We start from the raw sequence: 16,444 nt of genomic DNA, 5'->3' as shown, positions 1-16,444 counted from the left end.
TCAAGCAGCTCCTTCATTGCACACTTCTAAAACATTACTTAAAACCCATCTGTTTGTCAATCTGGTTATAATGCTTAGAAACTTCCGTATTTAGCACTCTATAAAATGTTGTAATTATTATTATTATTATTGCTTACAAAAAAAGTCTGAAACAGGGGTCCAGATCTTAGCAGGTACATTGAAATGATGGTAATACCACTTTTTGATTTCCCCTGTGGAGTTACAGATTCCACAAAGCTTTTGAACAGTATCCTCAGCGACCGAGAAGTAGATCCAAGAGCCTGACTTATAAATGAAGACAAATTTTTACTTCTTACTTGGACTTACCTGGGCCCAATTTCATAGCGCTGCTTAGCGTAAGCACAAGAAAAGGCATGCGAACCTTCTGGTGCTTACCACACAAAAATAAATGACATCCGTTGCATATCCATGGTGACTGCGCAATATAGCCGCCCGAATTTTTCTGCTAACCTGTGTAATACGCTCGCACCTTAGCAAAGTTTTCTGCTACAGTAAGCACGAAAAGTTGCTTACCGTTAAGCAGTGCTATAAAATTGGGCCCTGGTCCCAACTGTTCAAACCGTTATCCCTATGACTAGACTTACCAAATGGCATTTCGCACGTGGGGCCGGTGAATTCACTTGTACACTGGCACGTGAAGTAGGTGTTGAAGCCTGAACACTGGCCACCATTCTGGCAAGGGCCACTCGTACATGGGTTTATACCTGGTAAATAGCAAGGGAAGGATAAGAAACCCCTTCAATGCAAAGTCCAGCTATTGTTTTTAGAAACGGTTTATTAGGCACAAATTCTAAAGCAGGTACAACAATTAAGAATATTATTACTATTAATTGTGGAATTTTTTCGTTTTTTTTAATTGTGTATTCTCTGTATACTTTCTTGTAATTTGACCCTTTGTCGCCATGGGAATATTTTTTTCAAGAATAAACCATTAATATGAATGAATGGATATACATTCACAACACATTTAAACAAAAACAAAAGCCAGAGGCATAGCCTGGAATTAAAAACTTTACTTAAAAACTGTGAAAATTTGAATAATAATTCCTTGAAAATTTACTCAAACACAAGAAAACTATAAGCAGTTTCAAATGAATGCACAAGTACAAACATGCCAGTGGGGCTGCATTCAGCAGTAAGGCTTTTTTAAACAATCTTTCCCATCAACCATTAACAGTAGTAATACATATTCACGCAAAACAAAGTTTCTGTTTTGTATTAACAAATCTAAGTAAAATAAAACACCAACCCACTACTATTACCCATGTCTGTGATGTATGTGATGACTACATACAAAGAAGACTATTCTAAAGAAACAGTGCAGCCTACGAAAATCAGCTCAAAAAATCTACCAACTTCGTTCAGTCATGAAATACATAAGAGCACTCACTTGACGTTTCACAGTTGTGACCGATGTAGCCCACTGGGCAGTCACAGAAGTAGTCTACATCAGCGTCGTAGCTATGGTAGTCATTGAGACACCGAGCACCTTGCTCACAGGCAGGCCGTGTTGTAATTGAGCAGATGTCTAAGCTGGGCTGTGAGACTGGAAACCAAAACAATATACATTGTCAACATTCTCAGTTGTGACAAAACATAGCAGTTAATAACGGTCCTATAAGCTGAAGTACATGTAGTAGTCCAAGCCAATTTTTCCGTACCTTCCGCCCAGGTAGTAGATAAAAAACAGGAAAGTTCTTTTCAGAACTGAGAAGTCTCCCAAAAAATACGATAATTGTACTCCGCGGAAGTAGAATATAGAAAGACAGTTCTCTTAAGAACAAACTCTACCTGTCAAGTAGATACACACATGGTGTTACCGCAAACCAAATATACATGTATATCAATAGTATTACAAGCGTTTATTTATATATTTTTTATCCTCTAGTTTTCGGGAAGTATATCAAGTGAAAAACTAACATTCCTTCTTGTATACTTATAAGACCCTGACACACACAGGCAACCAGTTCCATCTCCAAGAAGGCAAATCATCTACATTTCAGTTTTCTCATTTAGTTTTAATGAAAGATGGCCATTTGTGCCACCAAAGAGCTCCTTTTGCATGCTGTACAGGTGGTGGCCTCGCAAAATGCTTGTAAAACAATTGCCTTGTGTGACAAGGCCTTTGGGGGAAGAAAACCCTTAGTGCACATATATTTGCCATTGATGTTCTATCTGTTATATCTTTAGCTTCAAATTGGGGGGACTCAGTTTAACTAAGAAAACAAAATCGTGGGAACCTTTATTCCATAGTGTAAAAAGTTGCTCTTATATGCAACAACTCCACAAAAATTAAGAAAAACCTTGCGAGATGCGATGCAAGGGCGACGTCTATCCTACACTAAAGCAGGACTTGGTCACAAACCTCCACTCTTCCCTGTCGAGCATTAGAAAGGGTTACAATTCTGTAAAACAGCCTTAAAATTCACCTGTAGCAATGTTACAGTTGATTCCGGTGAAGCCCTGTGCACAGACACAGGAGTACTGCCCGCTCTGAACGTTTTGTCCCGATTTGCTGTTGTAACTGTTGTAGCAGGTTCCACCATTGTTGCACTGTGAGTTTGTGCACCTTTCCAGTTGAGGAAGGTTCACTGAAAGAAAAAACCAAGAATAGTCACTTTGAAGTAAAATCAGAATATGGTGTAGTGCTAGTCTGTCCAGACTTTATGTCCGGCTTTGCCTTTGCCCGTTTTTTGATTTTCTTTGGGGATTTTTAATGCCGTGTTTCTGCTAGTTTACGTTTAAATAATTTGTGTGTTTTTGTATAGATTTTGCCTGTTTATTGTTAATTCAATTTTTCTTAATTCTGTAAAAATTTTGGAAATTTGAATGTTGTCGACCTTTTGGTTGTTTCATTCAGATTAAAATAAACCTTTAATAATACAGGATTTGGGTACAACAGCCAAGGTTTCACCCAATACTAAGTGTTGCCCTTCTGACTTATTATTAATGTTGGATACTGTTTATAACTGTCACTGTTAACATTATGAAACACCAATGATGTACATGTACTATATTATGTGAGGGCATTTTACTTTTTAATGTATTAAAAAAAAAAGTATTTCTTAATGTATTTTCTGTAAATTTTAACATATCTATGCTTAAAAATCTCTGTATTTTAACTCAATTCAGCTTTTGGATGCGGTGTTTGAATGTTTTATACAGTGAGTACATGTATACAGTGCTGACACACATCGGTGTAAGCGGCTAAACCAAACTATACCAGAGAATGATTGCCCTTGATTAGTATAATTAGTTTTAGTTTATTTCAGGTGGTTTTCCCTTTTGTTTAGCTCGGCAAAATGCTACACAAATTGTATCAGTTGCTTCTAATACCTGATGGAGTCTCGCAGTTGAGTCCAACGAATCCGTTTATGCACATACAGATGTAGTGCGTTCCATCCATGGTTAGACATGTGGCTCCGTTCAGACAGGGGAAACTGTTACAAGGATTCGGGTTCACAGTAATAGCTACAAAGAAAAGAATAAGAAAGAAATCAATCTCAAACATTTGCCGCATAAATATCTGGGTGTTCATACAACTCACCAGGACCTAATTTGATAGAGCTGCTTAGTGGCCGATGTTATGCTTACGGCGCGATTTCGATTTCATAGCGCTGCTAACCGTAAGCATACAAAAAGGCGTGCTAACCTTCCGGTGCTTACTACACAAAATAAATGACGTCACAATACAAATCCATGGTGAATGCGAAATAAGGCCGCCCTAATTTTTCTGCTCACCAGAGAAATACGCTTGCACCTTAGCGATTTTTTTTCTGCTACAGTTAGCACAAAAATTTGCTTACCGTTAAGCAGCACTATGAAATTTGGGCCCTGATGGCATCCTCACAATAGTCTTAATAGTGCCATTTTGGGAGTCCATCCCTGTGTCTTATACAGTGAAGTCTGTATTTTAGGCAATGCAGCCTTTAAAAACTTACAATATTCTTTAGGCGCAGTGAGGCAGACAGTAGCCGGATGTAAAATTTGCACATGGAGTCGATTGATGCACATCAAAGTTCGCTGTTAGCAAATTGTATGAATTGTGTCGCGACATGCACTATGCTCCATTGTGAATACCCAACAAAAGCAGGGCCCCCAGTTCTTTTCAGAACTGAAAAGTCTCCCGAAATTCCAAAAATTTACTACGGGGTAGTAGAATAATAGCAAGACAAGTTCCCAAAAGTTTATAATCTACATGTACCTAGCAAGTAGATACACACATAGTGTTACCACAAACCAAACTGGTTTCGATACCTCACCATATGCCTCATAAATCCCAACTGCTTCCCCCTTTATTCATAGTCAATTGCACTCACTCAGTTCACAGTTCACGCCGGTGTGCGTCAAGGGACATTGGCAGGAATAACTTGCACAATTTCCAACCTCATTCTGACAGTTGCCTCCATTCTGACAGGGGTTCTGTTGGCAGGGATTGGTGATTGCTTGAAGGATAAAATTAAAAACAAGAGTTGTGTGTTAATGTACCGGTGGTGTCTACTTATGTAACTTAAGTCAATACCTAGTTGTCAAAATTGCCTTTGTTACAGGCACTGTATAGACACGCTTTTGTTATGGGAGACTTTCGGGATGCTTGGTGGCAGCAGACTTACCATTGTTCTCGATATTGTGCTCACGCTCAGAACTACGTAAACAATGGAAATTTACCTGGTAAGTCTGCTGCCACCTAGCGTTTCAAAGTCTCCCATTGTAAAATGCCTGAAGCGCACAGAAACTAGACTTATGAAACTACAGACTGGATTTTATGGCATTATAACCGTAAACAAATCAAGCTAGGATACAGGTATATGACGGTTAAGGGCACTGAACACATTCGGTAATTCATGTCAAAGACCAGTATTCTCACTTGGTGTTTCCCAACATATGCATAGAATAAAAATTTGTGAAAACTTGGACACATTTGGTCGTTGAAGTTGCAAGTGAATAATGAAAGAAAAACACCCTCGTTTTCAGTTTCAGAAGCCTAAAAATTCAGCGGTATTTGTGCTATTTGAGTGAGAAATTACCTAAATTCTAAAAAATTGTTGTTACTATAGAGGGAGCCGTTTCTCACAATGTTTTATACTATCAACCGCGCTCCTCATGTCTTGAAATCCATAGCAGCTGGAACAAACTTTTCGCATATATTTGTGGCGTGTCATGGCAGAGCGGTTAAGAGCACCGGATTCAAGCTCTGCTGTTTGATCAGCAAAGTGTGGGTTCGAATCCTGGTCGTGACACTTGCTACATAAAATTGGGGAGGTAGTGCTTTCTGCTCTACCGGCCAGGCTTCGGACTGATGATACCCAAGCCTACATCCATATGGACTGAGAAAGGGGTAACCCTGTTTCAGTCCCAGGAGTAGGTGGCAACGGCCTCTGACAAAAATAATTGTAGCCCACACCTTCAAGTGGCCTTCAGGCCTTGTGTGTCTGGCAACTTGCATAAAAAAATAAAAAAAAAATAAAAAATGAACCTTCAGGAACCCAATTAATACTCACGAATTTCACAGTTGAAACCAGTGAAGCAACCCACACACATGCAGGTGTACGCAAGACAGTTATTCTGAACGTTGGTACAAAGTCCACCGTTGTTGCACGGGTTTGGATTACAAGCTTGTCGCGCTGTGGATATAAAGGAAAGGAAACGTCAATCATAAATCTACGTCAATGGTCATGTATGCACAAAATCTACTCCAGGTTAGTAGAGAAGTCTCCCGATTTCTGAAAAAAAACTACTTTGCAGCAGTTGAATATACAGCAAGACAGCTCTCAAAAGAACATAATCTACCCGGCAAGTAGATACACATGGTGTTACCGCAAACCAAATATACATTTATACATCACCATGCAATACCTCAAGGTTCAAAGTAGTTGTACGAAAAAATTTTCAGTCATCGAGTACGAATCAGTTTTTCATTATTTTCAATTATGACCAAGATTGCTGATTCGATCTCAAACTTATACAGGTTTGTCAGTTTATGTATATGGCGGATTACAAAAAGTGTTTACACTGCCAGCAACTGTTTTGTTAGCAAAAACCAATTCTGTAATAAGGGAATACAAGGGTAGTGACAAGTTCTTAAACTGCTGTTTAAAACCGGCAGGGTCGTTGCCGTGTGATAAAGGCCCGGGCCTACTGACCCGGTGGAGTAGATATTTCAGAAATCAGGAGACTTCTTTAATACTGCAGGTATTTATGAATAAGGGAATAAAAGGGTAGCGACAAGTTCTTCAATGTACGTTTAAAGCCGGCAGGGTTGGCGGCCGTGTGATAAAGGCCCGAGTTGAAGGCGAGGGCCTTTATCGCATGGCAACGACCCTGCAAGGTTGTAAACGGATGTTGAAGAACGAGTCACTACTCTTTTACTCCCATTCATAAATGCCCTTTTGTTGAAAAACGGAAACAAGTATAGTTTTATAGACACTTTAACAATCAAAAATTTGAGGTTTGAAATATTTTTTTCAAAACTTGGTGAAGAATCTGTTCGAGGCGCGTGGGTTGTGTGTACGTGCGTGCGCTTAGATTACGCGCTGATAGCTTTGATTTAAGCGTTCCGCGTGATAATCTTGCACGCCCGACACGCGGAAGCCAGCCAAGAGTAGAGAAACTGTCTGGGGTATTTATGAATGGACCTTTAAACATAATGAGAGTTCAACTTACGCTGTTCACACCATTGGCCAGTGAAGCATCCAGTGCAAGTACAAGTGTACTCGTTGCAGGAAAATGGATTCAGGGAAGTCTGTTGACACACACCACCATTCATGCAGTTGCTGGTAAGGCAGCTAGTAACGGCTGATCAACAGTCAGGGAAAAAACAAAAATAATAACTTTCAAAATGGTTGTCCATCATAGAAATAGAACCCAGAGAACGCTGAGCTCAACAGCCATGTGTTATTGTATGTGTCATCTGTGGACGTGGCTTGTCGCACCCTGTGAACGCGTGTATGGCAAAAAGATCATCACATGGCACGCACATAGACTGTTTCTACGTGTTTTCATTGGTCAATGTTCATGACGTCTACTGTATAGCAAAACAGAAATGGCGTATGCACATCAATAAAAGTGGTCTCACGACAAAAACGCATGCACAATGGCGCATTCAGCGTTCTCTCGATTCTATTTCTATGGTGTCCAAATATAAATGCAGAGCTGCCAAAATTTGCATCTTGCAATCAGGGAGATTTTTTCTTAATTATGGATATATTTTTTCTGGATTATTATAGAGTCAAAATGGTTGTTTAAAATGCATGACAACAAATACATGCTACTTTATGTTTTTCTGTGACAATTGTTTTACAGTTTTTTTTTTAATCTGGTATGATAAGTTATTTCATTTTTTTCAAAGATGAAAATACTCAGAGCAAAATAATTTCTATGGGGAATGGTGCACTCGAAGAAGTTGTGATAATTTTGAAATAAAGTGCTTTTAAAGATTATGAAAGTGTAAAAATGGTACACTCTCAGAAAATGTCAATACTTTTTTGCGGCAAAAAATCATGAGGCATATAGAAAGAAATTAAAAAATGCAGACAAAAATAAATTTAAATTGTAGACAAATTGTCTGAAAGTTGTTGTTTCTTACGGACGGTACAGAACTGTCCAGTGAAGCATGGTGGGCAATGGCAGGTGTAAAGTGTACAGTCTGTGTTTGTAGCACAAACAGCTCCATTTGAACACTGGTTGTTCTCACAGTTGTCAACATCTATTGAGGAAAGAAAAGGTTGACAATAAGAAGGTGAAACAAGGAAGGTACATGTATTAGTTGCACTTAAAGGCACTGGACACCTTTGGACCAGTATTCTCACTTTGTGTATCCTAACATGTGCATAAAATAACAAATCTGTGAAAATTTTGAGTCAATTGGTCATTGAAGTTGTAAGAGAATAATGACAGAAAAAATACCAGAGTGTCACAAATCAATGCATAGTTTGATCCAAATAACGAGACATAATAAATGTAGAGCAAAAAGACAAAAAGGGGTATGAAGAAAACTTGTGGAATTTGTTTATAAAGTAACACATTTTGGAAATACATTTTTGGTTTGATTGAAACATCTGCATTGATATCAGAATGTGAGAAAATGTGCAATCCAACTTGATCTTATGTCCTTTTTTAAATGAGCTTTTAAATCAATATGCTACTTTTACACAACGCAGTTATCCTACTCTAGAAATTACTGACTTACTGTTTTCACAGAATCTGCCAAAGAAGCAGTTTGAGCACTCGCATTGATACTGAGTACATGAGCCTGGGAACGCAACACAGTTAGCACCATTCAGACAACCGTTGTTCTGGCAAGCGTCAGCAGCTGTTCAAAAATAACAAGAATATTATATATTAGAGTCATTGCTTTATATGGACCGTTCCGGCTTTCCACTAAGCTCCGCCCACCGCACACGTGAGCAAGACACGTGTACGAACACTCCCAATGACGTTCTGCACGATTCTGCCGCACGTGCCAAATATACGCGCACGCATGACCGAGTTTGTCCGACCACAATCATTGCTGTGATTGGTCAAATGGGTGAACGCGCACAGTTTAATTGATAGGCCAGATCGGTCCATTGATGCCAGGCGGTCTAGTTCACCTACAATACCGGCTAAAATGCACGGGCCACCCATTCCCAACGTTACAGTAAATATTCCCTGTCCAATTCTCCCTGACAATTAACATTCTCTCCCCCGTCCCCCTGCTCAATGTTGACTGGACCGCAGAAGACCGTGCAATGAGAGCGCCAACATTGAAAGGGGGCACGGGAGCCCAACAAGATATGAATTCCATTGTAGCTCAAGTTCTGGTGTTGATGTTGTGGGGTCAATGTTAAAAAACCAATGACACTGAGATTACCATTGTTTGTGCTTTTTAAACGACAGTAAAACAGTAAAATATTAAGCAAAAGCAATTTCAAAACTTGATAGAAACAAACTACCTTTTGAAAAAAAAAAAAAAAAAAACAGGTGGTAGGGATGCAAAATTACAAACCCAAGCAAGCCTAAGATCTTGAAGGGTCCCTCCCAAGCTTTACACAAAGCCAAAATACTACTGCTCTAGAATCGCAAGGGTCCTGGGTTCGAATCCCACCCGAGTAACATGCCTCTGATATTTTTTCAAGGGACTCAGGAAAGTACCGAGTATACAGTCCTGACACACATCCATATATGGGTAAAAGAACAAAAAAATATCAAAATATAACTGTTACCCACGTCGTGGTCCGAGAACATCTTTAAAAAACTAAAAAGAACAGTAGATAAAAGTTGAACAATTAAAAGTTTATTACCCAGCTGGCAAAAATCTCCTGAGTAGCAACTTGGACAGACACATTGGTAAGATGTTGTTGTTATCGGTACACATGCTCCACCATTCCTACAGGGCTGGGACAAACATGGATTCGATACTGTGGAGGAAAAAAAACATGAACAGTTCTTGTAAATGATCAGTGCAGTGTTCCTAAATGGGATTTGATACTCAACAGAATAGGAAGTTAGTATTATTTTTTTTCATTTATATATATTTAAGGATTATATTCAACGTAAAAGGAAGCAAGTTTCTACAGTCAGGGAGATCTTCAAATTGTGTCATCAGAACATGGAAAGGTTTGTTTAATTTCAGGGAATTTTCTACAGAATCAGGGAGAATCTGCTGCCACCTAACTTCTCATCGTTGCCATTTCGGCCACTGCCTTAATTTGTGAAAAAAAACTAATACACGTACCTTCATTGACTTCTACAGCAAAACTGCAAGTGACAGAGTTTCCAGCGGCGTCGGCGAATCGATACATCACAACGGTTCTCCCTAAGGGGAAGAGGTCATTGGGACTGAAGTTATTTGACACAAGCGTAGCAGTGCCAGAATTATCCTGGGCTGTAGGCACATCGAAGTCCACTCTAACCGGAGCATCACCTCCAGGTAGGTTTATCATTATGTCGGCTGGACAGGTGACCAGATATGGAGGTGTAACGTCCACTGCAAAACAAAACAAAAAGAACATTTATTTGTTTGAAGAAATACATGGCTGGAAAACAAAGGAACTAGGAATTTTTTTTTTTTTTTCAATTGTGGTCCGAATGATTAGCAGATTCAGAAAGTATAGACACGACACAGGGTTTAAGAACTCATAGATAACCAGCAGTACTGATTAATCTGGGTCTGGATGTGAGGCTGACCCCTCTCATGACTGGTAACCTCAAACAGAGGGAGATAGGGAGACCACCAACATAGTGCTAAATTGTCAACATCATGATGATGACGTCCACAGCACACAGGCGTTGCTAAGTTTCCATTGTTCGGCAAGTTGAGTGGCTTGGTGAAGTTTCTTTATACAACTACCAACCTAACCAGATCATCAGAGAGTTGCTGTTGGTAGTTACTCACAAGTGCTCAACCTCCGCGATATGGTTTTGTAGATTGAGTATTCTTGTCCAGAAGTGTTGAGAGAGAAGTGTCATGCCTAGTTGGGTGTTCGATCAGTTGTAATCTTTGCCTGTGGAGTGTTATTGATGCTGGTACAATAGTGCTATAGCTTTGTTGACAAAGTTCAGTATTGGCTAAAAATCAGTATTTACCCAATTCACCTGACGTCACCATCAGAATAATCTTGGATGCACCATATTGGTGGGCTACATGTATGTCACTGTGTGTTATCCAGTGAAGTGCGTATTTTAGGCCTATTGACTACCAAAACGGTGGGCTTGGCACAGTCCCCACGTGTGACATGCGTGCAAGGGGTCAATAGGACAAGATAGCTCAGTTGGTAGAGCGCCGACATGCTAATCCGGAGGTTACAGGTTCAAGTCCTGCTCTAGTAAAACAAATGTTTGCGATGAAATTAAAGCACTTACCTTGATTAATCACTATGTTGAAATTGCAGCTGGCTACATTGTTACTAGCATCTTGGTATGTGTAGGTGACACGGGTGGAGCCAACTCTGAAAAAATCGTTGGGATTGTGGGTGCTCGACACATGGGTGTAGACCCCCGCGTTATCTGTGACGGTCGGCAAAGACCAGGAGACTGTTCTGCCACTTGTACCAAGCGGAATTGTGAATGTTAAGTCTGCAGGGCAGTTAACTATTGGGGAAATGCGATCAACTGCAAGGGGGGGGAACAGGAAGACAAATGTTAGGTACAGGTTGAAACAAAAAAACTTCTGAATTCCATTATAAATTTGGAATTCTCAAGAAACACCTTGTTCGTACTTTCACAAATTTCCAGGAAAACAACCTTTATTTCGCAATGATACAAAGACAAACAAGATTGGTAAACAAAGCTCTATAATCGATGATAACAGTAACCAAGCAAATCATGACTCTGATTCTTACAGCTTCTCTGCAAGGACAATCAGTCTCCCAAGTTATAATAATTTTCCACTTCAAAACTTACCAACAGTGATAGTGAACGTGCACATTGCCTGGTTGCCCGCCAAGTCTGTGGCTGTGTAGCTGATATTATGGCTTCCAAAGATAAAGAGGGAGTTTGGAATTTGGGACGGATCTGAGGATAAGGTCACAACTGGTGGGATCCCAGTGTTGTCAGTAGCTGTGGGCATCGCCCACCTTATCTGGGCACCGTTCTCCGAGCCTGAAGTAACCTGTTGGTTAATGTCCGGTGGGCATGTGATGACAGGATCAACATTATCCACTGCAAAGAGAAATACGCAAAATAATGATAATTACTTTTTGTTATTTAAGTTGCAATAACATTTATGACATATAATAATACTAATAATAATAATAATAACAACAATATCAAAGTCTTATATACATGTATAGCGCACATATCTACCAACAAGGTACTCAAGGCGCCGAGTATAATACACAAACTTTCAGAAAGATAGATTATTGCAGTGATAAATTCTAAGACCCAATTGTGTAGCACCTTATAAGGGTTTAAAAGGTGCTCCTGCGCATTTAGCAGCCACAGCCAGGAACACTTGGGCGAACCCATTCTCATATGAATAACAACTAATATAAAAACCTTTTTAGGGGGCTATGTAGTGTTATTATACCCACTTACTATAAAAATCATGTAAAAAAGTCATATTAATGTCAACATAACACCATAGTTACCTTTCTGTAACCGAGCGGTTAAGAGCACCGAATTCAAACACAAGCATCACTCGAAATTGCGTGGTTTTCCTTTCACCTCGTCGACAATCACGGTCGGCCAATTATGGGAGTCACATTTTTGACTCCCATAAATGGCCGACTGTGTTAGTTCGCAAAGTAAAAGGAAAATCGCGCAATTTCGAGGCAAATGTGTGTGGATCATTGTATTCTACTTTTAAAACATCTTTCTAACCGTGTGCATTTTATAACAAACGGTTACAAACGCTTTTCAAGGCCCAACTCCACCAATCCAAAGCAATGTGTTCCTTTAACAGAAACACTCTATATTTTGCCTTTGGAGAGAGGATGAAATTCTCTTTATGAACAAATTTGACTGTTGCCATATTGAAGTTACAGTTACCAAAATATAAACCCAAGAAAATTAGATACTTGAACAACCGAAGAAGCAAGCAGATGTTTCTTGGACAGTAAAAATACTGAACATACACCATATTTTACAAAAATATCATGGCTGAAAAAAGTGTTTCCTAAGTTTTAAAACGATATAACTTGTTAACATAACGTACAATTCTAATGTACAACAGTCCACAATGTAACACTTTCCTCTGACAAATTTCTCTGTTTAAACAGCAACAATTCACATAAAAACAGTTCAAACCTGTGTGCCATGGACGCACAACATTTTTCAACACTTCGTCTGAAATTTTACACAGCCATTAGGTGAATTTCCAGCCAAAAGATTTATCATAATCGACATAACTCAGTGAAACATGTGTGTGGCTGTAGTGTGTATTGAAGCAAAGGATTGTGGAACATGTTTGTGGTCTATAGACAAATCCAGGCGCACAGGTATTGAGCACCGCGCGCCACTGCTGCGGTGTCTTCAATGCCTAGATTGTGCACAAAAAGACACCGCAGTTGGTAATTTTTCAATAGAGGGCGCTACCAATTTTGTTTCGTCGGATTGGTCTATAGATGGGCAAAGTGGTTAAATTATGAAGTGCAAAATTCATTGTAGCATTATAATCATGCACGAACAAAGATCACAATTGTATGATACTTGTGTATAAACGCTCAGGGCATGTATTTGTTTACAGTGGTCTGTGCCATAAAGGACCAAGCCGATGGAAGGGCAAAAAAAAAAAAAAAAAACACAAAAAAAAACCCAGTAGTTTGGGAATTGATTACCACAATTTAGGCTTACCTGCAGCTGTAATCAATACTGTGAAACTGCAGCTATTCTGGTTGTTGGAATTATCTCTGTAGGTGTATGTTACTATGTTACTTCCAACTGAGAAGAAGTCATTGGGATTGTTGGTACTTGACACAAAAAAGAAGTTTCCAGAATTGTCAGAGACAGTGGGTTGTTGCCAGGTAACCTGCCTGCCAGTACCACCGAAGGGAACCTCAAAGTTAATGTTGTCTGGGCATGTTACTACTGGTGGTATGTTGTCCACTGTAAGTTAAACAAAAAGAAATTAGAAATTTTACACAGCCATTAGGTGAATTTCCAGCCAAAACATTTATCATAATCGACATAACTCAGTGAAACATGTGTGTGGCTGTAGTGTGTATTGAAGCAAAGGATTGTGGAACATGTTTGTGGTCTATAGACAAATCCAGGCGCACAGGTATTGAGCACCGCGCGCCACTGCTGCGGTGTCTTCAATGCCTAGATTGTGCACAAAAAGACACCGCAGTTGGTAATTTTTCAATAGAGGGCGCTACCAATTTTGTTTCGTCGGATTGGTCTATAGATGGGCAAAGTGGTTAAATTATGAAGTGAAAAATTCATTGTAGCATTCTAATCATGCACGAACAAAGATCACAATTGTATGATACTTGTGTATAAACGCTCAGGGCATGTATTTGTTTACAGTGGTCTGTGCCATAAAGGACCAAGCCGATGGAAGGGCGCAAAAAAAAAAAAAAAAAAAAAAAAAACCCAGTAGTTTGGGAATTGATTACCACAATTTAGGCTTACCTGCAGCTGTAATCAATACTGTGAAACTGCAGCTATTCTGGTTGCTGGCAGCATCCCTGTAGGTGTATGTTACTATGGTACTTCCAACTGAGAAGAAGTCATTGGGATTGTTGGTACTTGACACAAAAAAGAAGTTTCCAGAATTGTCAGAGACAGTGGGTTGTTGCCAGGTAACCTGCCTGCCAGTACCACCAAAGGGAACCTCAAAGTTAATGTTGTCTGGGCATGTTACTACTGGTGGTATGTTGTCCACTGTAAGTTAAACAAAAAGAAATTAGAAATTTTACACAGCCATTAGGTGAATTTCCAGCCAAAACATTTATCATAATCGACATAACTCAGTGAAACATGTGTGTGGCTGTAGTGTGTATTGAAGCAAAGGATTGTGGAACATGTTTGTGGTCTATAGACAAATCCAGGCGCACACCGGGCGCACAGGTATTGAGCACCGCGCGCCACTGCTGCAGTGTCTTCAATGCCTAGATTGTGCACAAAAAGACACCGCAGTTGGTAATTTTTCAATAGAGGGCGCTACCAATTTTGTTTCGTCGGATTGGTCTATAGATGGGCAAAGTGGTTAAATTATGAAGTGCAAAATTCATTGTAGCATTATAATCATGCACGAACAAAGATCACAATTGTATGATACTTGTGTATAAACGCTCAGGGCATGTATTTGTTTACAGTGGTCTGTGCCATAAAGGACCAAGCCGATGGAAGGGCAAAAAAAAAAAAAAAAACACAAAAAAAAACCCAGTAGTTTGGGAATTGATTACCACAATTTAGGCTTACCTGCAGCTGTAATCAATACTGTGAAACTGCAGCTATTCTGGTTGCTGGCAGCATCCCTGTAGGTGTATGTTACTATGTTACTTCCAACTGAGAAGAAGTCATTGGGATTGTTGGTACTTGACACAAAAAAGAAGTTTCCAGAATTGTCAGAGACAGTGGGTTGTTGCCAGGTAACCTGCCTGCCAGTACCACCGAAGGGAACCTCAAAGGCAATGTTGTCTGGGCATGTTACTACTGGTGGTATGTTGTCCACTGTAAGTTAAAACAAAATATAAATTAGGTTTCACTGTTATTGCTCTCATACTATAGATTCTGTTTAGGTTCTGTCTGTGCCATAAAGGACCAAACGGGCAAAGGAAAAAACAAACTGTAATTTAAAGCATCAATCACCACAATGTAGGCTTACCTTCAGCTGTAATCAATACTGTGAAACTGCAGCTATTCTGGTTGCTGGCAGCATCCCTGTAGGTGTATGTTACTATGTTACTTCCAACTGAGAAGAAGTCATTGGGATTGTTGGTACTTGACACAAAAAAGAAGTTTCCAGAATTGTCAGAGACAGTGGGTTGTTGCCAGGTAACCTGCCTGCCAGTACCACCAAAGGGAACCTCAAAGTTAATGTTGTCTGGGCATGTTACTACTGGTGGTATGTTGTCCACTGTAAGTTAAACAAAAAGAAATTAGAAATTTTACACAGCCATTAGGTGAATTTCCAGCCAAAACATTTATCATAATCGACATAACTCAGTGAAACATGTGTGTGGCTGTAGTGTGTATTGAAGCAAAGGATTGTGGAACATGTTTGTGGTCTATAGACAAATCCAGGCGCACACCGGGCGCACAGGTATTGAGCACCGCGCGCCACTGCTGCAGTGTCTTCAATGCCTAGATTGTGCACAAAAAGACACCGCAGTTGGTAATTTTTCAATAGAGGGCGCTACCAATTTTGTTTCGTCGGATTGGTCTATAGATGGGCAAAGTGGTTAAATTATGAAGTGCAAAATTCATTGTAGCATTATAATCATGCACGAACAAAGATCACAATTGTATGATACTTGTGTATAAACGCTCAGGGCATGTATTTGTTTACAGTGGTCTGTGCCATAAAGGACCAAGCCGATGGAAGGGCAAAAAAAAAAAAAAAAACACAAAAAAAAACCCAGTAGTTTGGGAATTGATTACCACAATTTAGGCTTACCTGCAGCTGTAATCAATACTGTGAAACTGCAGCTATTCTGGTTGCTGGCAGCATCCCTGTAGGTGTATGTTACTATGTTACTTCCAACTGAGAAGAAGTCATTGGGATTGTTGGTACTTGACACAAAAAAGAAGTTTCCAGAATTGTCAGAGACAGTGGGTTGTTGCCAGGTAACCTGCCTGCCAGTACCACCGAAGGGAACCTCAAAGGCAATGTTGTCTGGGCATGTTACTACTGGTGGTATGTTGTCCACTGTAAGTTAAAACAAAATATAAATTAGGTTTCACTGTTATTGCTCTCATACTATAGATTCTGTTTAGGTTCTGTCTGTGCCATAAAGGACCAAACGGGCAAAGGAAAAAACAAACTGTAATTTAAAGC

The 16,444-nt window shown here is 39.7% G+C and overlaps 1 protein-coding gene across 36 annotated transcripts in view; it reads right to left on the bottom strand.

The window, feature by feature from the left end:
• Positions 1-16,444, bottom strand: part of LOC117289582 — a 101,362-nt gene that overhangs the window by 26,246 nt on the left and 58,672 nt on the right. For 33 of the 36 annotated variants that reach the window (XM_033770741.1, XM_033770758.1, XM_033770759.1 and 30 more), the window contains 18 exons: positions 16,064-16,315; positions 15,272-15,523; positions 14,866-15,117; positions 14,074-14,325; positions 13,294-13,545; positions 11,404-11,661; positions 10,864-11,112; positions 9,737-9,988; positions 9,303-9,419; positions 8,210-8,332; positions 7,607-7,726; positions 6,685-6,816; positions 5,523-5,645; positions 4,341-4,466; positions 3,358-3,492; positions 2,451-2,612; positions 1,412-1,567; positions 606-725 (listed from right to left, as the gene is read on the bottom strand). In XM_033770741.1, coding sequence (XP_033626632.1) covers positions 606-725; positions 1,412-1,567; positions 2,451-2,612; positions 3,358-3,492; positions 4,341-4,466; positions 5,523-5,645; positions 6,685-6,816; positions 7,607-7,726; positions 8,210-8,332; positions 9,303-9,419; positions 9,737-9,988; positions 10,864-11,112; positions 11,404-11,661; positions 13,294-13,545; positions 14,074-14,325; positions 14,866-15,117; positions 15,272-15,523; positions 16,064-16,315 — 3,333 coding nt within the window. The remainder of the gene's footprint in view (positions 1-605; positions 726-1,411; positions 1,568-2,450; positions 2,613-3,357; positions 3,493-4,340; positions 4,467-5,522; positions 5,646-6,684; positions 6,817-7,606; positions 7,727-8,209; positions 8,333-9,302; positions 9,420-9,736; positions 9,989-10,863; positions 11,113-11,403; positions 11,662-13,293; positions 13,546-14,073; positions 14,326-14,865; positions 15,118-15,271; positions 15,524-16,063; positions 16,316-16,444) is intronic. The other 3 variants (XM_033770747.1, XM_033770753.1, XM_033770778.1) reach the window with 3 other exon arrangements.

Source organism: Asterias rubens, chromosome 4, assembly GCF_902459465.1.
Source record: "Asterias rubens chromosome 4, eAstRub1.3, whole genome shotgun sequence".
In the NCBI taxonomy this organism is placed as follows: Eukaryota; Metazoa; Echinodermata; class Asteroidea; order Forcipulatida; family Asteriidae; genus Asterias; species Asterias rubens.
This window is presented reverse-complemented; position numbering and strand designations above follow the sequence as displayed.